Consider the following 22,735-nt stretch of genomic DNA (forward strand, 5'->3'; position numbering starts at 1 on the left):
ACATTTTTGCAGTGGTATGTCAGCTCATGCCTAACTTTTGTTGACAAAGTAATGGAAATATTTGGTAAAGAATAGTTAATCGGCAGATGTTAGTTTTCTGGGACATATTTAGTCTCTCCTTTCTGTATGTAACATACAGATGATTCGTGGCCAGTAAACCAGTGCTCACCAGAACACTTAACCAAGAAAGATTTAGCAGCGCACTAACATGGTAGTATAATAGTACTGTTATGGCACTGGGCATTTTTGTTTGTTTGTGTACTTGGCTATAATCTTGTTCCCTTATTTGGTCTTTAATCATAGCTGAACCATTTGTGGTCCAGATTGTCAAAACTGTTATTGCTTCATTACATGTAGTGATTTAATGCTTTAATTACTGTTAACTTTTTAAAAAGCTCTTGACTAAGTTGGACTTGCCAACAAGCTACTTCCTGCTCTGTATTTCAAACTTAATATGCCTTTTTTGTGAATACAGCAGGATGTCCCTAATCTTTGCTGACTGTTTAGTCTTCCAGTTTTTCAGAATTGTGGCGTGCTAGTACACTTTGTCTTTCTTGTAGCTGAACTACTTCAGCTGTAAACTATTGATCATAAATACTGCTTTATTTCTGACTTTTTTTGTGATTCTTATTTTGTGTACAGGGAACTCCATTTAAATAACAACCTGTTACGAGTTTTACCTTTCGAGCTGGGAAAACTGTTCCAGTTACAGACGTTGGGTCTGAAAGGTTTGCCTTTTTTTTTTTTTTTTCTTCCTTTTCAGCTACTAATAATTAGTGTTTGATCTTGTTCCTGAGCTACAACTATTTCAAGGTGCTAATTCATAAAATATGACTGAGTAGCAGCTCTTGGCATTAGCATATCCTCTTCTTAAACATCTTGATAATTAATGTTGCTGAATTAAAAAAGAATGAAAACTACCTCAGAGAAATTCTGCTTAATTTCCACAGTGAAGAATTGGGAGGGAGGATTTGGAGAGGTAAAAGGATGAGGTTTAAGTTAACTTTCTGTCGCTTGCTTGGGAGATGGATATAGTTCTGGGTTTGTTTGGTGGTGGTGTTTTTTTATTCTCTTAAATCTGGCCTAAGTGAACTTTCCTTGAAGATATGGAACTCTTCATCTCAAACAGGATTAGTTGGGCACCTAGTTAAAATTTTGTATAGCATCATACTGTGCGTTCCGTGCACAGAGCTGCTGACTTCAGTGAAAGGTCTACACTGTCGGGAATGTTGTATTATGTGATGCCTACAAATGGCCTTAAATCTCGTAAGTCAAATGTTAATATATTTGACTGGACACTAACCTCTACTGTTTTTGTAAACTTCAGACCCTTGTTATACGTGGAGCCCCATTTAATTAAACAACCTAGATTTCCTACTAAATTGGCCCAAAGAGACCATATTCTGGTCTTTAAGTATTGAGCAGAGTCGCATTTGGCTCCCCCCTGGAAGTGCAGGCAAACAGCTGAATCAGCTGTCTCACCCATCACCAATGCATGATAAGGCACAAGGCATGACAGAGCAAAACTTTCTGAACTCAAATGCAAGAGATAATTTAGTTTAGTAGGACTACTTCCATGTCTAAGTGTTTGCAGGTTTTGAAACTGGGATTTTTATTTGAAACTGAAAAAGGAGTTCTCAGTGTTCTGTGCTCGTAAATTAAAAAAAAAAAAGTCTTAAATCCCTCCCCACCCCCACACTCCTCCATATATTCATCATTGTTCCAATTTAATTTTATTTTCTGTATTTCTGTAACCATGTTTGCAGGAAATCCACTTACACAGGATATTCTGAACCTCTATCAGGAACCAGATGGAACACGAAGGCTACTGAATTATTTGCTTGATAATTTGGCAGGTACTGCAAAAAGAAGTAAGTGGTCATTCCTAAAACATTTATTTGTGCCATTTTAAATAAACGTGACTATTTCACTTCGTATTTTCTCTCTTTCTCAAAATGTTCCAATAGTTTCAACAGAACAGCCACCTCCAAGATCTTGGATTATGTTGCAAGAACCAGACCGAACAAGACCAACAGGTAGCATTGCAATAGCACTTAAGGTTTTTTTTTTCTTTCCTTATCTCTAAAGTAATTCAGGCTTTACTTCTGCTAAAGAATCTCTTGATAACTTAAAGTGAAGCAAACCATACTAATTGATAACGAACGGCATAGGCATTCCTGTGGCAAGCTCATATTTGCCTTTATTTTATAAGTGGAATATTCCCTCTAAACTGAAGTAGGATCTAAATGTCTTAACGTAGCTAATCAGCTGAAAATATTTTAATTAAATATTTAAAGAATCAAGGAGAGTCTGGGAAAGACCCTTCACTAGGTATAGCATTAAAGAAATTACTTTCTTATTACAGACTATATATGGTCTCTTATAACCAGATGTGGGAACTTGCAAATTTATTGGGATATTTAATGTTTAAATTACAAATACTATAATTTGGTTAACTTGTATTTTGCAAATCAATAGACCAGGGTATATTTTAAACCCTTAAAAGAAACTGTAGCTTTAGTCCTTGATATTTGTAAAAATGGATGCTGTCTTCGTTTTATATTTTCCTCCTATCCAGAGAAGTTTGTATGTAAAGCTTACTGCCTGGAAACTGGCATATGTCAGAGCAGTACTGTTATGACAGAGAAATGGTCTTTTGGTTCTGTAACAATTCCCCACCCAGTTTTAATTTTCCCAGTTCACTCTGGTTCTGGGCTTTACTACAGGTAGTACTTATGTTGCCATTGTCCTGTTAGCTTTTAGTATGGTGGTCAGTCTTTCAGGACAGCTTCCTTGATTAAGGGAAACTTGTGCTAGGTTAAGAACCAGGCCAGAACTAGCAACAGAGTGTCTGTGTGAATATAGCCTCTTCCCAGCTGGGAACCTCTTTGTCCTCTCTTCTTCATAACATAAGATCCCATGCCCTGTCCCATATGAGGGTCAGGTAAGGAACTTGAATTGGAACCTCTCCAGCAAGAAAGATGCTGAAAGATGGTAGACCAGTATGGAAAAAGCTGCTTGCATGGGTGAGCAATCCTTCTGGATGCGGGGGTTAAGGAGCTAGAGATCTTAGGTTGAAGGAAAGAAGAGTGGAGACTAGGATTAAAGGAGGGCATGATGAGAAAAAAGGTGGGAGCCGGCCCCCCATTGTAGAATTGGACACAAATATAAGGGCATGGAGGTTAAACTAAGTGCATATAAGAAAGTACTGTGTTTAGAGGGCAGAGTGTATTTAAAAATACCTCATGCTTGATGCAACAACAGTATAGCTTTCTAAATACCTCAGAAATAGTCTACCCCCTAATACTTTGTTTATGGGGTGTTCTGTTTGCCTATCACATAAGCTACTTGGTCTTTTGCTGGAGAACTTGTCATGATCTTTGAAATACCTGAATAATAAAGTCATCACAGTTTCTCCTCACCTACTCAGAGTAAGCAAGAGGAGCTGGAGCTAAATTTTGGCTTCTCTGTGACATTGCTATTTTCCAGCAAAGTGCCAAGAAAAGGTCTAATAGCTTGTGTATAGGGCTGCTTTAAAAAAAAAAATCTTTTATTTTTCCTATATAATGCAGGAGAAGGCAAGCAATCTTATATTTTTGATTTGCGTTTAACATTTTAATTAATTCCTCTTTTACTTCTTACACACTACATTAGAGTTCTTCATGACCATTTAATCTTACTGACTGTTGTTTGTGGCCTTGAACCTGTATCCGGCACCTCTTTTCATGACCTTCTTGTTACTTCTCTCTGTCCTTAATCTTTTTGCCCTTCTCTCCCATCCCCCATTGGTAGGTCCACTCAGGCAACCTTTAGCATGGACTCATTCCCCAAGTTTTGCTTTCTCTTCTCATGCTTATGCTGGCAGATATCCTGTCTTGCTCGACTAAATTTATTGTCTCCTTCCACTTTGTCATTTTCCAAATAGAAGAACTCCCATATTTTTGAATCCCCCACCTACAGTCCCAGTTGCTATATCACCAGTCTCCTGCCTCCTCCTTCTCCATCTATCTTAAGCTGCTGTAGTACAGAGGTTGCTACTTCTCATGCTGACCAGTGTTGTCCCATTGTTTCCCCGTGTGCTTCTCTTTTTGTCTTATACTTCAGTTGTAAGTTTTTTGGGTCTATTCTTTTTTCCCCCTTTTCTTAAAGAGAGCTTTAATAGATTTAATCTTTTAAAAAAAATCATTTGAATAAGTTTTTAAAAGTAAAGTTCCTTTGTTTCTTAGTCACTAATTTATATTGGTCATACATGGACCGTCTTTTAGACTTATACCATAATAAATTTTATAGGCCCAAGTCTGTAGGGTTCTTTCATTTTAGATAGAGAATTTGATGCATTTTTCCACAGGGGAAACTGTTAACTTCTCTATTTTAGTTTAAGTTAAGCAGAAAATTGATAAAAACTGTTGAAGAAAAGAGCAAATAATGTAATTGTACACTTTATTAAAATTTATTCCGTGTGTAAGTAAAATTATTGTTCTGCAGCCTTGTTTTCTGTCATGTGTTACAACGTACTTTGTGATAAATATGCTACCCGGCAGTTATATGGCTATTGTCCATCATGGGCACTGAACTGGGAATACAGAAAAAAAGCCATTATGCAGGAAATTTTGAGCTGCAATGCTGACATCATAAGTCTTCAGGTAAAAGATAGCTTTTTTCCTCTTGCATCCACATGTATTGGTATTGACTCTCATAATTTAAGTTCACTTTAAGTAAATGTTATGTTTTAAAGTCCTCTTTAAAACAAAGCAATATAAATTAATTTAGAATGTTGTTATTCATTGCTTGACATCAAAAGCATGCTTTAACAACCTGCACTGATGGAGTGCTAACCAGCAATTACTGATCAAAGGCATATATTGAAGTGTGTACGTAAATGAGAGAGAGTGGTGGCAGTTTCAAATGAGACACGAGATAATCATAACTCTGGGGATTATAGAAATTTAATTTGCCTTTACAAAATAGCAGTATAATTATCTCCTACATGCATTCCCTAGTATATCTATTTTCTTAAAGCTAGTTTGGAGGTGATTTACAGTTATTTCTGCACTATTTAACCTCTAGAAGGAAACACTGGTCATCTGTATTCTGGAAGTGCTAAATTAATGCTGTGTGCTGTTTTGTAACTTTACAGGAGGTTGAAACGGAACAGTACTACAGTTTTTTTCTAGTAGAACTGAAAGAGCGTGGCTATAATGGGTTCTTCAGTCCAAAATCTAGAGCCAGGACAATGTCAGAACAAGAAAGAAAACATGTTGATGGTTGTGCAATATTTTTCAAAACAGAAAAGTAAGTGGTATATTTCATAAAAATTTGTCATTTCCTGTATCCTGTCTCAGTTTCTTTGGTCTGAAGATGTGTCCGGATAACAATTTCAAGTTATGGTGTCATAGGGAACATGTGCAGAATGTATGCTCTTGGTGTGCTCTTAAGTCAGTCACTTTTGTATATATGCTTCCTTTCATGACTCTTGTGTTGTGTGTAAAATATTCCTACCTCTAAAAGGAATAGTCTACATCAGAAGCATCATGTTGGACAGCTCGTCTGAAAAATGCCCATATTAACCATGGTCTTGTAATGCTTTGTACTGTACGAGAAGAATGCAATGAAATATAAGCCTCATTGCAGAGATCCCAGCAAAGACCCTCTAGAAAATCTGTGTGAACTGGGTTAGTAGATAAAAGGACTGAGCCTGATCATTTTTTGAGAAGGAGTCCCCTGTCCTATATTTTTCTTTTCATAGAATCATAAAAAATGAGGGTTGGAAGGGATCCCAGAAAGTCATCTAGTCCAGCCCCCTGCTCAAAGCAGAACCATCCCCAACTAGATCATCCCAGCAAATTATTTCCTAAATATAAGCCTAAATGTTGACACCTTTTAAGTAGTGGTGATGCATAGGGGGTGCATGTGCACCCCTTGAGAGTGCTGGTATACCCTCTGACAGCGGCGTTCCTGGGCAGGCCAGAGTGCTAGTGCCCCTGCCCCGAGAGCGCCAGCTGGGGAGTGCGCCAGGAGAAGTGTTCCCCCCACGGCCAATCCCTCTGAGCCGGAAGTGCCAGTGGCACAACATCCCCCCAGCCCCGTCTGTGGGATAGGCCGCAGGGGGACCCAGTCACTGACTGCCTGCTGGGGGGGCAAGTGCCACCCCTCCCCACTCAGGAGGCACCAGTTGCCCATGCCTTTAATGGACTTCATTTTCAGAAAATTGGTACAGTTCAATGCTTTCTGAAACTCGGGGGTTCTTTTAACAGGTCTGGAATAAAACACCTAAAATTGAGGTATCTAAAATTGTCAATCACTTTTGAAGATTTAGACCATACTTAGACAAGTAAATTCTGCATCTGTAAAGTATTAAGTGCCCTGGTCTAAGTCCTGATATTTTTTTTGTTTGTTTGTTTTTTAAATAAGAGTTTTTCTATGTTTTATCATGTCCACAGATAGCTGCAAATGCCAACTGTAATACCCTCCAACATATTAACAAGTGTTTTATCCTAGTTCAAATTGATGTGTATAGTAGCACAAGAGGGGCAAAAGATTTTATTATACCATATATTTTTCCAAAACTCTTAAAGAATGTGAGGGGAATCAACAAGAGCCATTTCCGCGCAGTGACCCCTGGTAATGTCTGACAGCCAAGAGCTCCCAAATTGATGAAAATGCCAAAGCACACACAGATAAAGATACGCGCACCATTTTTGTTGTGCGAAAGAAGAAAGAATGTGGAAAAACAAGGCTCTTTATTTTAAACTTGAAATTAGTAACATGGAGCACAGATAAAAATAGCTGGCGAAAACCTGTCTCCAATCTTCAGCTCAGCATTTTATAAAGGAATAATTTGACTGGCTAAGACTGCAGTAACTTAATATAATTACATTGAAGTCTTAATTGTCTGCTTAAGAAACTGTACAATGTTCTTTCAGATTCACTTTGGTTCAAAAACATACTGTTGAGTTTAATCAACTAGCTATGGCAAACTCAGAAGGGTCTGAAGCTATGCTGAACCGAGTCATGACAAAGGATAACATTGGAGTTGCTGTACTGCTAGAGTTGCGAAAGGAATTGATAGAAATGTCATGTAAGTCATCTTTTACCTTTTTTTTTTTTTTTAATTGAACTACATATTTTGCAGTCTACAATGCAACTTTTAAGTGAAATAGAAAATGAAAAAATAACATTCCAAAAATACACAGTACCTACCTGTCTACAGCTGTGTTGCATTTGGGAGCAATGTTAACTTCAGATAGGATTTGCAAATTTTTTTTGGAATAGCAAATGTTAAAACAACCTTTTTAAGATTTTTTTTTTTTTTAAGTACCCTAGACACTGAAAATAGGGTACTTTAGGGATTATAAGGATACAGGAAACTTGCAGTATTCTTTCTTGAGTCTTGTTGCATTTGAAAATAACTTTGAAAATATTGAACTATTCTTGTTTATCAAGGTGTGGTTGGTAGGTATCTTTCTGGAGAGGGTTAAGAATAATTGGAGATAAATGTGCATGATTTCTCAGTGTGATTTATATATAATCAACTGTAGTGGCCTGTTTAAATATACAGGTTTTAATTGTACCATGCAAGTCTTGTTCATGGCCCTTCATCCCTTATGATCACATTAGTAGTCTTGGAAGTCGTTGTAGCTAATTCTCCCTATTGGCTGTACAGTGAGAGCTGAGTGTGATCCTCTTAATTTCTTGGCTGTGTTTACAAAGCACATTTAAGTGAGTGGCTTCTTTTCCCCTCAAACTTCATTTTTAAAGCTGATCAATTAAACTGGCTGATGCGGTCACATCTTTTAAAAACAAACAACAAATATCCTGCTTACAATACCAGGCAGTAAGGCATTAGCTTTACCTTTTGCAGGTACTGCAAATATAAATCTTTTATTTCTAATTTTAGCTGGAAAGCCACATCTTGGGATGGAGAAGCAGCTAGTTCTTGTAGCTAATGCACATATGCATTGGGATCCTGAGTATTCTGATGTGAAGCTGGTTCAGACTATGATGTTCCTCTCTGAGGTAAAGAACATTATTGATAAAGCCTCTCGTAGTCTCAAACCTGGTGTTTCGGGAGAACTTGGAACCATTCCACTTGTACTGTGTGCAGATCTCAATTCTCTGCCAGATTCTGGTAAGAACAGCAATATTTTACTTTTTAGACCTAATTATATAAGGGGTGTATGAAATGTGTCCATTGTTTTCCTATAAAAGAAACTCTTTAATTGTATAAGGAATAAGATGCTTCAGGTTCTAAGATACAAAAATAATAATGAATAATGGAACACTGTTATCCCTCTTTCCAGTTAAATTGTGACTTTGTTGACCATGTAATGTAGTAGGCATCTAATTTTTTTTTGAGTGAAGAACCAGTTTCAACGTAAACACAGTAAATTTACCATCCCAGAGGCAGCAACCTAAAGCATGCTGTGCTGCTCAATAGTGGTTGCTGCCTAAACCTGGAGCAGAGTAGCCACCTTCACATGGTTCTTGGATGGGCTAATTTTTACTGCTGAGTGACCAAGTAGCATACTCTTACTCTGATTAGCCCAGCTGCACGGACATGACTACACTGCTTCTGGTTTTGAAAGCAAGTCTCCAAAGCAGAAGAGCATGCTTGAGAGGGTGCCTTTACCAGGGATGTTAAGTTTGCTATGTAGACATAGCTGTTGTGGGATTGTTGTTCACTGGAGTGAAAATGCAAAAAAGATCTTAAAATATAGATCTAAAATACCAGAAATAATTGAAAGTTTACAGTCCAGGGATGAACTATGCACTTCCTTCCCTGGGTAGCAGTCAGATGGAATGCAACCTACTGGCTCCCTTATGAATACAGTCCTCCCATGCTTCCTCTTTGTGCAGACTTTATGCAAGAATTTCCCCCACCGTTACTATTCCTTGTATGTGCTTTTGACAAATATTTCTCAGTTAGGTTAGAAATTTTTTTTTCAGGCCTGACACTGAATTCCTCTGTTACAGATACAGGGTTCTCAACATGTCTTGAGATCCCACTTCCTTCAGAAGTAGCTTTGACACCAATTTACAATATGCAGTTTTGAGGCCTTCAGCTTTAAAGCACCCCTTTAGACAAATGGCTCTACTATACATGGCTTTAAATCCTAAAGTATTGAGGAGAGATCAGAGTCCATCAAAACAGTCATCAGCCTTGGAGCAGAGTCCCAACTCTCCAGAGATGTGGACACTTGATGCCAGTTTGGTTTTGAAATAATATTACTGTTTTAATCTTTGGATTTGTTTTGTCTCTAGAAGTATCCTGGCCCTGGAGTAGGGTTGGGCGATGCTGGGTGAGGGGTTGCAATAGGACTAGCTTTGATAGACTGAAACTACTTCTACCCTTTGCTGATGGATTCAAGCATCTGCACCATTTTACTTTATTAGTCCATTTCTATCTGATAGATGCTTATCAGAAAGTTCCTATTTTTCTTGACCGATCCTTCTCCGTCTATGGGTTAGGCCTAACATACGTCATTTTTTAGTATTATAATATTTACATTGACTGTGCTCTAGGCATTTAATTTGGGGCTCATTTAAAGTATAGACCCGAGTGCATGAAAACAGCAGTTCCTGTTCATGCAAACCTACTAACTAAATCTGTAAGTTAGTACCTTTTCTCATGTTCCCCTTAATAGGTGTTGTTGAGTACTTGAGCACTGGTGGCGTGGAAACAAATCATAAAGATTTTAAGGAACTGCGATACAATGAAAGTCTGACTAACTTCAGCTGTAATGGGAAAAATGGAACAACGAATGGAAGGATCACACATGGTTTCAAGTTGAAGAGTGCCTATGAGAATGGCCTAATGCCTTACACAAATTATACGTTTGACTTCAAGGTTAGGAATTTATCATTGTTTACAATATTTTGAAACCGTTTTCTGTTGCAGGGCTTAATACAGGTTTTCTTTAAATTGGTGTTCTAGGACAGGGGTGCTGGACTCGGTTCCTCAGGGGCCAGATCAGCACCCAGAAGCAGCGAGGCAAGCAACATCAGGGGGTTAATACAGCTGTAGCTCACACCCATCTGCAGCAGGTTTCCATACCCTGGTTTTCTCTGACAAATCCTGTTCCCAGTCCCCCCATCCCACTCCCAGTAGGAGTGCTGCAAACCAGATGCCGCTGTATCCAACTCACAGGCTGGATATTTGTCACCCCGCTCTAGAAAAATAAATTCTGCTGGCTTCTAATTCTTATGTAGGTAATGATTAGCTTAACAAATTTACAGTCACCCAGCAAACACTAACTCTTTCATCAGACTGAAAATGAAAATTAGGTTTGCCGTTTGCAAGGTAATACATTTATTCTGAGTCTCGACAGTTTATTTTTCCATGTAAAACAGATTTTGTACTTAGTATCTTTTAATAATCCCAATTAAATACAACTGAAGGAAAATAGCAGTTAAGCTGCTAACAGATTATATATAAATAGTTTACCACTTCTCTGCAGTTGTTTCCCTCCCTGCTGTGTTGACAATTCTCGTGTAGCAACGTTTCCTTTCTCAGGAAAAGCAAAGATGGTTCTCTTCCCCTCTTCAAATGTGGGTAAATGCGACTGATAGCCTTACAGTTGAGTGTGTTAGAAGGTTTTAAGTTTCTCTGTCTTTGGAGAAGAGTTAATATCAAATACCTTTTTTAAAATACCCTAGAAAAGAAAGAAATATGTGATTAAGTATTTGGCCTAATGGCAGTTTCCTTACTTTGTTCTTAAACAATTCATGGACAAACTGTAAGAGTAACCAGTATCATTTTAACTAATATTATTCCCTTATGTGGATTAAGAGAGCTATTTATAGGTAAAACTACAACCTTATAACCACCAAGAAACAAGAGGAATGGTTATCTCAAGAACAAAAATAGTTGCCTGTTGTTGAACAAAGTTCGATATTAGTGTTTTGACTCTAGTAAAAAGACCCTTGACAGCATTCTAAGCTTGTAAGCCCTCCATTCTGTAAAGAAGCTTCAAGTTTGGTACATGGATGGTGCCAAATCACTGGAAATGGTATTCAGTTGTGTTGAGAGCTAAATGTTGGCCACCAGAAGTCAAAAGGAGTCGTGTCATTGTCCAGGATTTAGCAGATGCAAAGTATCAGATGCAAAAAAAAAATAGACCCACAGGCAGCTTTGTGGTCTTGCAGAACAAAAGAGTAAGGTAAAAATAACATCTTTGTGTTCAGCATACCTGTTATGATGGCATCTTATTGCAAAAGAGCACTGTGAATGGAACATCTGTGGACAAGTGAATGGGCAGTGTCATTACAGAGATCTTAATCATAAGCTGTTCTCATCTTGCTGTTTAAAATATGTACTTCAAGAGGGAGGATGGCAAAAAGTCTTCCAGTGGCACCAGGGATTATCAGACATGTAGGGATTCTGAAGATGCTCATAAATAGTGGGCGAGAAAAATCTGAGATGAAATCCCTGCAAAGGAAAAGGGATGACAGCAGAAGCAAAACAGTCTTTTATGTAACCTTTCCATGACCCATCCTGCGCAACTCATAACGCTGGCCAGAAAAGGGGAAGCAGAAGCAGCTTACTAGCAGACTTGCCATAGGGAGGGAGTGGTATCACTTTCAAAATATTTCACTTCCAAAAAAACAAAGTCGTTGAAAGAGTATCAATATTTGATAGCTATTATGTATCTGTTCTAAAGTTTGGACTTTGGAAGTGTATTTGGCCAAAGAATGGTGTCCTGATGATGTTTTCTCCCCTTCTGTTTCAGGGTATTATTGACTACATCTTCTACTCTAAACCTCAGCTAAACATACTTGGCATTCTTGGACCTTTGGATCATCATTGGTTAATAGAGAACAATATAAGTGGTTGTCCACATCCACTCATCCCTTCTGACCACTTCTCACTTTTTGCACAACTGGAGCTTTTGCTGCCTTTCCTGCCCCCGGTAAATGGAATCCATCTCCCAGGCAGGAGGTAGTCAAGTACATCTTAGAGGGTAACCTCAATCAAACTTGTAAAATTGTAAAATCTGAATATAGAGGAGTGAGGTATGGCCAACAGGGATTTTTTCTTAATGATCTTAATTTTAAATCTAATTATTTGATAAAGATATAGTAAAAGCCAGGTGCTATCAACAGACACAATTCTGAGCCCAATATACTTTGTATACTGTTAGACAGGGATTGGTGCGTTTGCGCCTTTCTTTAATTTGTAACAATTAATCTTCCTGTTTGTTCTATCCAACGTGACATTTTTCATGCCTTGAAATAGGGAATTATTAAACAATATATTCTCTTTGCACAGATATCTGTAGCACTACTTTTTTGAGGCCAGTAGTAACATCCGGAGAACATTCTTCCGTACTTCACTCCCTCCTTTTTCAGACTTGTTTGTAAAATACAGAATTTGAATTTAGCCTTTATTGATTGTATATGAACAACAGAAGACCTGATTTATGAGATTTTGTACTTTAAAAAAAATCAGATTTGGAAAATGATTGTATTGTAAACTAAGGCTAAATTTTTATGTTTTCATGTGTTATAAAGGCCAGCTTGTAAAAGAAGTTGCAACAGGTTTTCTCTGCTAATGATTTGCACTGTTAGGGTTTTGTTAGCCCTTTTGTACTACTTTTTATTTTCAATTGAGAACACTGCTTTTTAAACCTGAATCTGTAAAATGTTACAAATATAACTGAGTACATGCATTTCTGGTTTTCTGACTTAAAAACCTAAGTTCTTGCAGAACAGATAAGCTAAGCAGTGAACAATGAGTAGATCTGTGTGGACTGAAAACTATCATTGACGTGTATTCATCTAATCTTTTTTTTTAATCTCTAATTTTAAATAAAATTAGGGTTGCTTGTGTAAAGCTTTTTTAATTTCTCTTGTCAGTACTTCCTGTCCTATCTCCACTGTGCCTGCTTCAATTTGTTCTCAACTAGCACTGCCTGTGCATGCAGAGAGAACCTGTTCATCCTCTTTTATCTTTTTTAAATAATGTTAACACTTGTGAAAATTTTATGAAGATACTTTTGTATAAGCTGTGGCATCTTGTTTTCCTTTGTGAAGCATTGAAAATCACACTTTTGAACATGTTCAGATTATGGGTACATAGTTTCTAGCTTCTAATACCCATGCACTGCTTCTCTCAGTGTCATTGCACAGTGCTTTTTTTCCACTAAGAAATGCTATCATGTGAATCCTCTTCAGTTTAAATGTGTTTCTCAGTCTCAGAGTAAAAAAAAAAATATATTACATTTTCAGTTTATGAAGCAGTGTAAATTAGATGCTTTTTCAGTACAGGTCCCCAAGACAATTCTTCAGATCACTTTTAAAGTGTCCAACTCATATTTTAAAGTGTCAAGTAAGACTTAAAGTTGTAGTATATCCTCAGTGCCATTAGTCTCATACAGCCAAGTATATAACAGCTAGCAAATATAACTTGTCTTTCTGTCCTAAAAGGGAGAATTTATCCACTCCTTAACTAATACAGCTTCAATAATCAATGTAGTGAATTGAGAAAGAGAGCTTGGTCTAACTGCTTTTGTTTCAACTGCGGGCAGGGAAGCAAAAGGACACTGAGCATTAAAGAAAATGTTTTTGAATAGTGTGCATTTTTTTTGTATACACAACATAGATTTTGGTAATAATGATTCTAAATTTTGTGAAAGAGAAGTCAGCACTTAAACGTGCACAAACCATTCTGTTTTAAACTAAATTGAAAATTACAAATAGTTCAGATATGTAAAATATGTGTTTTAAATTTTAGTAGGAGAAATCTTGATCTTGAATCCTTGTCTGGGACCTGATTCTTTTCTTGTTTTGTTTTTTAGTTGTGCAAACACCAAACATGTCCAGTTTATAATCAGTACATTGAAATGCTGGTAGTGTTGATGTAGTAGACTTAATGCGTAGTGTTATTTTTTTCTGTTTTTTTTTTGGGTTTTTTGTAAAGTGTGAATAAAAAGTGTTTTACTCATGTTTCCTTAACAATGTGTTGGTAATGTGCATCATGACAATTTCCAGTGATGACTTGCTAAATTGGCACGTCGAACTGAGCAAACTCTCTTTATTTTCCTGATGATCTGGATTATATAATGGGTCCAGAAAGCTTTACAGAAGGGGAAGGGAAGCACTTATTCATTTTGTATTTCTTAGAGGGGAATAATTTACTTTAAATAGATGCTGGAGCTTGAGTGCACTTGTTAGATTCTAAAGGTTTGAGCTTTACACAATACATTTTTCACCTGTATTTGTTAGTCTTAAATATATTTGAATTTATGGCAGCATATTAAAACTTTTATGAGATATTGTGTCTTGGAGACTGTAGTGTTCTTAACTAGACACATTGCAATCTATGGATTACTTTTGAATAACTTTTTCTCCACCTTTTTAGATGAAGCCTTCAGGCCAGCCCATTGAATGCAATGAACAGGTTTCATTGACCTCACTGGGTTTGAAACACTTATAAGAGTGGCTCTGAGGCCTACTAAAGGAGAAATATTTTGAATATATAGGAAAAGACCAGATGCGCCAAAACTGAACCAAGGTAAACTTTTATCAAGCAATTTTAAAAGAGAATATTTTCTTGTGTCAAACAAATCTAACTAAAACATCTCAATTTCCAGCTATAACAAACAAAATAATGCAATAAACCATCTGCCTTCACTAAATGCAGAATGTTTGCTTTGTAAATGCTCTACAATATGATTATTTGCAATACTTTTTATTTTAAGGTGGCTTTGGATGTTGCCATAATATACCTTCAGTGTTCTTGTTGTAAAAATACATAGCAAAAGTCAGAAGACATTGGTGAGTTTGAGGGATTTCATTCAAGTTATATCAGATATTCTGCGGCAGTTTTTGCCACTTGAAAAAAGTACTGTCTGCCATACCTTGTGTAGTTCTTATTTACACACACAAAACAGTTCTGTGCATCTAAATTTAATTTGTGGTATTTCTTAAACTAAAGAAGTGGAAACAAATACAAAGCATCAACATATAGATTGCAGCTTCTTACCATAAAGAAGTAGGCAATAAAAAATCTCCAGGGGAAGGTGTTTGTAATTATTTTGTCCCTTTGGCGGCTTCAAAACATTTTAAATTGGCTAGCATTTTGACAATAAAACCAATTTACTTTTACAAGTACAGTTTGCATACAACTCTGATCTAATGTTAACAAACAAGTTTTTTATAAGTTCATCTAGGATTTGTGCTTAGAAAAGTAGCTTTAAGGTGTCAGGTTTGCTTTTTAGCCATGCAATAAAAGAAACTATGTTAAAGACAGAATAATTACAACATCATTTAAAAGAAACTCATTACACTGTAAAACTTACAGCTGTTTCAATTAACTGCTTTAGTAGTGAGCCTTTTTCATCCAGCCGGACACAGTATTTTTAGTATGTTAACTGCTTTTTTTTTTTCCTTTGGTTGCATAAATTTTAACACTTAAGTGTCTTGGAATGTTAAGTAGTGTCCAAAATAGAATATCTTAGTCTTTATTCACAGTACTTCTGTATAATGTGTAATGCACTGGACTAACTCTTGTTTACCATTCATGTAACAAAAACCAGCACATTATCTGCACTAAGCTCAAAGAATGTTGCATTTGTCTATAGGCAGCTCTTCAATAAGATAAATGGGAAACTGAATATGGTCTGATGGTAAACAAGGGCTTTTACTGTTCTCTTCAGTGGAACTTTCTTCTTGGTCAAATTTTAACTAGCTAGTATTATATTTATATACAGGGTCTTCTTTTTTTCTTTACCAATGTATTTTCCTACTCATAGCTGACCAATAAATCCAATATCTGTTTCAAAACTTTTTGAAGTGTAATTTATGTTTAACCCAATTTCTAAACATTTCATAAATTGTGTGAATAACCCAAGTAAAGTACAAAATCGGAAATTTCTTTGAAGACTCAATCCTTTTGTACAGTGATCTGCACACGAGGAACCAATTCAAATCATTCCAGTTGGAGAGGTATGAACTGGAACTCAAGATACTGCTTCCTTCAGAATCTGGAAATCCATCTTCAGATCTGAAGTGTGGAGTTTGCCTTTGTTTCTATACTGGGTTGCACATCAGCCCTCCCATCTTAACACTGTGTCAACTTGGAGGATGTTCTGAACCATATTAGTAGGTTATCCAGCAGTGTTCAACCTTCTGGCTCTCAACACTGTGGGCCAGATCCCATGGGTGGGGTTGGTCTGTGGGCCTGATGGAGCATTGGGTTGGCATGTGGGGTTGGTCTGTGGGTGCGATCCTGCGTACTGGATCCAGCCAGAGAACAGTCCTGTGTGCCAGCACAGCATTCTGCTGCCACCACTCCACTGCCCTATTTCCAGACCCATGCAGAGCTGAGTGGGCTGATGAAACGATCCCATGGGCCAAATTTGGCTCATGCACACACAGCCTGGGTTAGCACAGTACAGGCCTCCCTACTCCACTGTACTAACGACCTTCTCTTCTCTGCAAGCCAGGTTTATTTGGGGGGGGGGGGGGGGGTGTTGTTGTGAGGATCTGCAAAGCACAAATTACCAATTAAGCTAAAGTATGTACAAAGGATTTTAGTGAGTGAAAAACACAAAAGGTAAGTGATTCTTGGGTCAGAAAATACTATTTTAAAGAACATGATTCTTAGAGAAAGATTGCTTCAGTTAAAACTATAAAATGCTTAAACATAAATGTGTACATAAAGATTTTGTTACCTTTTAAGTTTCAATTTTTATGGAAAAGTTTCTCCTCTTTTGATGCTTCTCTTGACAAAATTGACTTCTTGGTTTCCCAAACACCTTTATGAGCTATTGGACAATTGAACATCCATTAATAATCGGTGACATTGTGGAAGTGAAAGTAAGAACATTCAGATCTTTTTGATGTGAGGGTCTTTGTATATTATTTCTGATATAAGTCATCTATTTTAAATTATTCCTAGTATAATATCAAAGATATTTCCTAAAGCCTTCAAAAGGTACAGTTACGTACTATTTCGTTGGCCTTACAGATATTTCTCCTTAGACAACAGTAACAGCAGATCTCATTCAATCCTATTTACTGCAAGCATATGTCAAGATTATGCCTGGAAACATCTGAGCTAAGTCCAGACAGTCAAAAAACCCAAGGCTGAATCGATCCAGTCTTCTCAGGTTAGTCTAAGTTGTGTAGATTGAACAGATAAGCAGTGAACAGACATTCACTTTTGATTCCAGAAATGCAGCCACATGCCTGCAGCGGTCCAGGCCAGAATCCAGGGGCGGGGGCACCAGAGCACACTTCTCTGCTTGGCTGAAGCAGACAGCTTAAGCCAAGGCTAGCCTGCCCACCTGCAAGGGGAGGGGCTAATTTGCAGGAGAGGTGCAAAGCATCCTGGGAGCTGGGGGACTCTGAGTTACCTTGAATCTGGAGGGGATTTGGGTCAAGTTCAGTAAACTGCTTTAACCTAAATCAGTTAAGTCTGATACAACAACATCCATCCAGGTTTATCTTAAACCAGTTGCAGCCATCTTGAAAGCGGTTTATGTGCACTGAACTGCTCTTGTGTTACAGATGTGAACGAGTTTCTGGTCACTTACGTGAGTTTATGAGTAATTTCTGTCCCTAGCCCTGATGTTCAGGATGTTTGGTAAGGTTGTGTAGGATACTTGCACCAGTGAAATGCTTGCTTCAGTTTTGCAAGGTAGATTGTCACTTCTTTATTTTCCAAGGGCCAGTCTGGTCTACTCAGGTTCCAATTTAGTTGCACATGATCAATTCCATTGAAGGCCATAGGTTTGTACATGTATAATTGAGGACCCAGTCTGACCTGCAGTGCTTTTTTTTTCTACTGGTGGTGAAGTGAGAGAAGGGAAGAGTCTACTCTTCTTCAGTTCAGCCACCAGTTAAAATTTTGCTAACTTGTAGTGAGAGCATTTGAAGAATAAATGCAGACACTTGTATTGCCTTTTTTAGTTACATTTCAAAGTAGAAAAACACTCTTGCAGCTTATATTAAGGCCATTTACAATTCAATACATTGACTTTTCCCCCAGCAGTCTGATGTCCTGTTTTCCTGCAGAACAATACCACCCAGTTCAGGTGGTTCCCATTGTCTTTATTTTCAAACAACATTTGGCTGTGAAACTGTTGCAGGCTCCAAACAGAATTATGAATCTGGCTTAAAAATGTCTCTCAATAAATGTTATCCAGCTCAGTATGGAAATAAGAGACCTGGAAGATTTTAATCATAGTAATCTAGACCTATGCAGTCCTGCCACTAGATGGTGCACGTAGTACAACTATTCTGCATACAGGCAGTGGTGTATACTGTGTTTTTATTTTTCTCATCGCTAGTAAGTAAAGTACATATTAACCAATTACTTCCTTGCTACTGCAGTACCAGGACATTGGCAGTACCCTCTTATTTTCCCTTGCTTCACCTTATGGCATGTTACAGGCCATAAGTTCTTGGTATTTCACTGGCTTTGGCTCAGGAAGCCTCTTCAAGGCCTATGCTTTTTATAAATGCAGATTTGTCCTTTAAGAATATATTTGCATTCAAATTTAGAGCTGGTGAAATCTTACATCATTTATAGCATTTGCCAGCAGCTGTTGCTAGTTGGCAGGTGGTTAAATTCAGCCCGTACAAATTCAGCTTTCTTGGAAAGAGAACTGGAAAAGGCATAGTTTAGCAGTGGTGGAATCATTTTAATGCCTTTCTTCCACCATTTTAAATCTCCTGCTTAACTTTGTTTTAAATGATAGGACAGCTAGTCAGTTGTGAAGGGGAGGACATGGACTCTTACTTGACTCCTCCTGACTTATTTTGGAGTCCAGGTTACTAGCAAAAAATGAATTTTATGCAAAACATCATGGGGGTACTAAGGGTTCTTCCTGTAGTAAGAGTAAGATACAGAACAATTGCATGCATCCCTGCAACTGATAAAGAACACGAAGGAGCTGCTCATGCCTCCCAGTACTGGTACTGCTCGGACGGCTTGGGCTTCATTATCTTCCACTAAGCTAGCTAAAGCCATTGTATAAACACCGTGTACAGGGTCACTGACCACACACACAGTAGCTAATTCCTGCCTGTCGGTGTTCAGCCTCTTCCTTTTGACTTTGTCGATGAAACTATAGGCACCTTCATCGCACTTGAATGATTTCTTAGGTATTATTCCCCCAAGTTTAAAAAAAATATTTTGGAAAGTCCAGCTAATTTAAATCATTCCAGACCTTGTCAACAGAAAGTGTCTATTACCCTTTTTTATAGATGTTAACTTTCTCTAAAATAACAGAAAACAGACAGGAAGATGCTTTCATATTTATTATATTCCGTAGTAAAACTCATGTTACAGAAAATAAAAATGCAGTATTTGGTTCTTTAATGAACAAGCCCCCTTAAACATTAAAGGGTGATTTGCAGCATACTACTGTCCTTTAAAGATGTAGATGTAATGTAGATAAATGTGTGTATATATAGATAGATGTGTATATATATAGGTGGATAGATAAGTACTATGTCAGCCGAAGGCTTACTTGCACATTTTGAATCACAGCTTTAACTTAGGAAAGACTCCTATGCTTTTGCTCTCTGTGTTTGTTTTCTTGATGAAAAATCAGATGCTGGGTTTATTATTTTTCTTTCCCTTCTTCCTGTAAAAGAAAAGAGTAAATCTTAATAGTCTAAAGAACAGTTTTGACCCGACTGGTAACAGACTATCCTGTGCAAAACCCTCGAGCTAAAATTGCAATCTTTGCATTGCCTTCTCCCATCCCAGTATTCTCACTCTGAGTATGCAAACTTTGGTTGGAGTCCACACACGCACAGACAGTCTCTCTCTCTCCAAGCCATATGGTCTTATACATGTCTACGGTTCTTAGGTGCCGTAATAATACCCTGACCCTAAACTGTCATGGTATATGCATATTATTTCTGTAAAACTTTGGACACAAAACAAGGAACTCTAAAGCTCAGTTACAGAAGATGGAGTAATCTTACCTGATGAGCTGCTGGAAGATTGTTTTAATATGCATTGCTTCGGGATCCAGGCATATTTGTCTGCCAGTTTTCAAACTTACACTGGAAGAATCATTTAAAAAAAAAAAAAAAAGCCTTTTAGAATAATGTTTAGAACCTTTGATCATAAAGTGTATTTTCAGTTATAGTAAACCTGAACCGTACATTATTTCCACATTTTCACAAGAGGTAGATGCAGGGAAGATTTCTACGGTCTTGACTTGTGTGTGACCAAACACAATTTTATCCATAGTCTGAAGGCACAGGCATCTTCCACCTTTCATATTTATTCCTGTAAATACAGAACAATAGCTGCATCAGTTAATGCGGCTTCTTTGGTAAGCACATCAAGTCCCTAAACAAGCTGAAATCCATCTTGGCTTAAGTTTCAAATATTTGCTTAGGTTATGTTTTTTTGGTTATCTGCTCTGTAGCAGTCAATTAAAATATGAAAACAAAGCAAAGAAACCTACTGTATGAAGCAGTTAGAGTGATGAAGGCAAGTATAAGAATTAGCTTGCATGCCATCCCTTCTGTGAGATCTTTCTTCCTCCTCTGAGCAAGACTCTTTGTGTTGACAAATCTAAAGCTCATGCTGGTAGACCACAGAGCCAACAGCTTAAATATGTTATGAACGTACTGACATCCGATGCTAAATTTACACCTGCGGAAATGTCAAATACAGTAAAGTGGAATATTTTATTTTTATCAAATAGGTGTTCATTTAATGGAAAAACATATTTTAAATGTATTTCCAGTATAGGGTGAGATTAGGCAATAGTGTCTAAAGATTAGGCTAGTGGTTTCCAAATTTGTGGTCTTCAGATTACCAATGATCCATGATGCACTTTGTTACCAATAGGATTCTTTTTGCCAGAGGCCCCCAAGGATTGACACAGCCCCTCATCCAATATGGTATCAAGTAAACTTTATTAGTAACCCCTAGACAATATTACAGGTTTCCTTGTAATACGACCTGACAAATCTATCCATTTCTCAGCAGTAATCGTTGGGGGTACTGGGTCTCGGGTCTTCTGCCGGGAGTGTGATGTTTGGCATCTTCCAGAGTCCAGCGGAGGATGCAGCAGCTGTCTGTCTTCCCAGAACCACCGCATGCTTGCACACATTGCTTTGTATTAGCTCATTTTATAGTTTTGTACTAATAATTGTCCAATCCCTTGGCTCAAATGCCTCACATAGTACACCGATCTTATCCTACTTTTGGTTATCTTTCCTTATAGGGAAAGTGCTATACATTGCTCACCTATAATACTCCAATTACAGAACTTCTTCCAATGCCTTGTAAGGCTGTCTGTTCATTTTTATTGCTTAGCAAGGGTCCAGGCCTTCCCAGAACTAAGAGCCTTAGCATAACTCAGTTTGCCTGCTATAGAGTGTCTAAAGAGAGCTGGCTCTTTGCATGGCTCCTGTTCTTTACTTCAGACCCCAAAATTGGTTTAGAAACACCTAAAAATACATTAAACAAGTTTCAGATGTGTTAATGTCACATAACTGATTTCTACAGCTCCTGCAGGGATGCTATTCAGACTCATAGGAGAACATATTGGAGCACGGAGGAATGAATCCAGAAAATGAGACTGCTCTTGGTTCTGGAGTCATTCCACTTCAGTATGTGTGTCACGGAAGATTTAAGTCCCCAAGGGATGGAGAAAGATAACGAAAGTCCAATGGGGAAAGGAGCAGGGAGAGTCTAGGGCCTGATGACTTGGGGAAAAGAGGTCATGAGCTTCCTTTCGGTGTTTAGCACCAAGCTCTAAATGCTGCTGTGTCCAGGAGAGGAGAGAGGAGTCTTGACGCGGCCTGTAGAAAACCAAAGACTCCTGTGTGCTCCAAATGGTTTTTAAACCATTGTATGTGACTGTAACAACTGTCACTCATGGTTGCCATCATAATTGGCATGTAATACAATAGTGCTGGTACTGCTCCCACTGTAACAAACTCAGAGCTGCAGCCTTCCTACTTAGGAAACTCATGAAAAAGTAATGAGCTGTTAGTCACGGTGTGTATGAGTAAGACAGCTGTCATAGGCTGAAATTTCATTTTCTGTATCATTCTAATTTAAAAACGGCCTACCCCACAATACTTGAGACAGTCGCTTAGGCAAATATTATTTGAAATCTAATAAGCATCATCCATGCTCCAGCTCAAACCATTAGATTAGCAGGTGCACTTGCACCAAAGCAAAGGGTTGTACTTGGCTGCTACACGCGATGTATTTACATTGAGACTGCTGGTGAGGGAAAAATAAACTTGTCAAGTGAAGAACCCTTTTCTGGCAAGCTGCATTTGCTACAGATTCATTCTGCAAATCCTGGAAATATTTCTCAGCACAGTCCTGATCCAAAGCCCTTTGAAGTCCATAGTCTAGAGTTTTGCTTTGACAAGCAAAAAAAAACCCAACAAAAAATCTTCACGCTGCTGACTCACCGTTGAGCAGAAGTTCAGAGGGCCGGGCCAAGTATAAAAATCACATAAATTGCTGCGGGAAAACTGTTCTAGCTGTCTACTTTGCTCAGGGTTTTGTTTGACAACTGCTCATTCACTTCCCTACTAACTGTCTGATTCCCTAACATGGATGGCTTAGGTCCTGCCTTTGTGCTCAGCAGCATATGTGTTGCCACAGGAATGCTGGGCATACATTTTGGTGTTGCCTACAGTGTATGATCATGGCAGTAACGCGAGAGAAATAAAGAATGTGTCTTACATTCATGAATCACATTATGAAAATGCAGTGCCATCTTGAAAGAGCATCTTC

At 37.9% G+C, this 22,735-nt stretch overlaps 2 protein-coding genes across 3 annotated transcripts in view; one reads left to right on the forward strand and one right to left on the reverse strand.

The window, feature by feature from the left end:
* The window catches only part of CNOT6 (CCR4-NOT transcription complex subunit 6), a 41,364-nt gene extending 25,581 nt beyond the window's left edge, over positions 1–15,783 (forward strand). Inside the window, exons 4-13 of one of the 2 annotated variants that reach the window (XM_006263529.3) lie at positions 643–728; positions 1,767–1,871; positions 1,968–2,036; positions 4,486–4,643; positions 5,138–5,292; positions 6,924–7,078; positions 7,898–8,128; positions 9,645–9,847; positions 11,730–11,938; positions 14,360–15,783. In XM_006263529.3, coding sequence (XP_006263591.1) covers positions 643–728; positions 1,767–1,871; positions 1,968–2,036; positions 4,486–4,643; positions 5,138–5,292; positions 6,924–7,078; positions 7,898–8,128; positions 9,645–9,847; positions 11,730–11,938; positions 14,360–14,363 — 1,375 coding nt within the window. In that variant the 3' untranslated portion in view covers positions 14,364–15,783. Of the gene's footprint in view, positions 1–642; positions 729–1,766; positions 1,872–1,967; positions 2,037–4,485; positions 4,644–5,137; positions 5,293–6,923; positions 7,079–7,897; positions 8,129–9,644; positions 9,848–11,729 lie in introns of both variants that reach the window. The other variant, XM_059712892.1, reaches the window with a different exon arrangement.
* A 3,544-nt stretch (positions 15,784–19,327) lies between these two features.
* LOC109280895 (C-X-C motif chemokine 6) lies at positions 19,328–20,400 on the reverse strand. The gene is made up of 3 exons (XM_019478375.2): positions 20,125–20,400; positions 19,942–20,022; positions 19,328–19,595 (listed from the first exon to the last, which is right to left on the reverse strand). Exons 1-3 carry the CDS (start codon positions 20,241–20,243, stop codon positions 19,559–19,561), a joined length of 237 nt encoding a protein of 78 aa, XP_019333920.2. The 5' UTR covers positions 20,244–20,400; the 3' UTR covers positions 19,328–19,558.
* Between the last annotated feature and the right edge of the window lie 2,335 nt (positions 20,401–22,735).

Source organism: Alligator mississippiensis, chromosome 9, assembly GCF_030867095.1.
Source record: "Alligator mississippiensis isolate rAllMis1 chromosome 9, rAllMis1, whole genome shotgun sequence".
In the NCBI taxonomy this organism is placed as follows: domain Eukaryota; kingdom Metazoa; phylum Chordata; order Crocodylia; family Alligatoridae; genus Alligator; species Alligator mississippiensis.

Coding starts and splice junctions, on each gene's coding strand:
- LOC109280895 (XM_019478375.2), bottom strand. CDS start 20,243: ATGAAAGGTGGAAGATGCCTGTGCCTTCAGACTATGGATAAAATTGTG. Junction 20,023..20,124: donor TGTGAAAATGTGGAAATAAT/GTACGGTTCAGG, acceptor TGATTCTTCCAG/TGTAAGTTTGAAAACTGGCA. Junction 19,596..19,941: donor ATCTTCCAGCAGCTCATCAG/GTAAGATTACTC, acceptor TTTCTTTTACAG/GAAGAAGGGAAAGAAAAATA.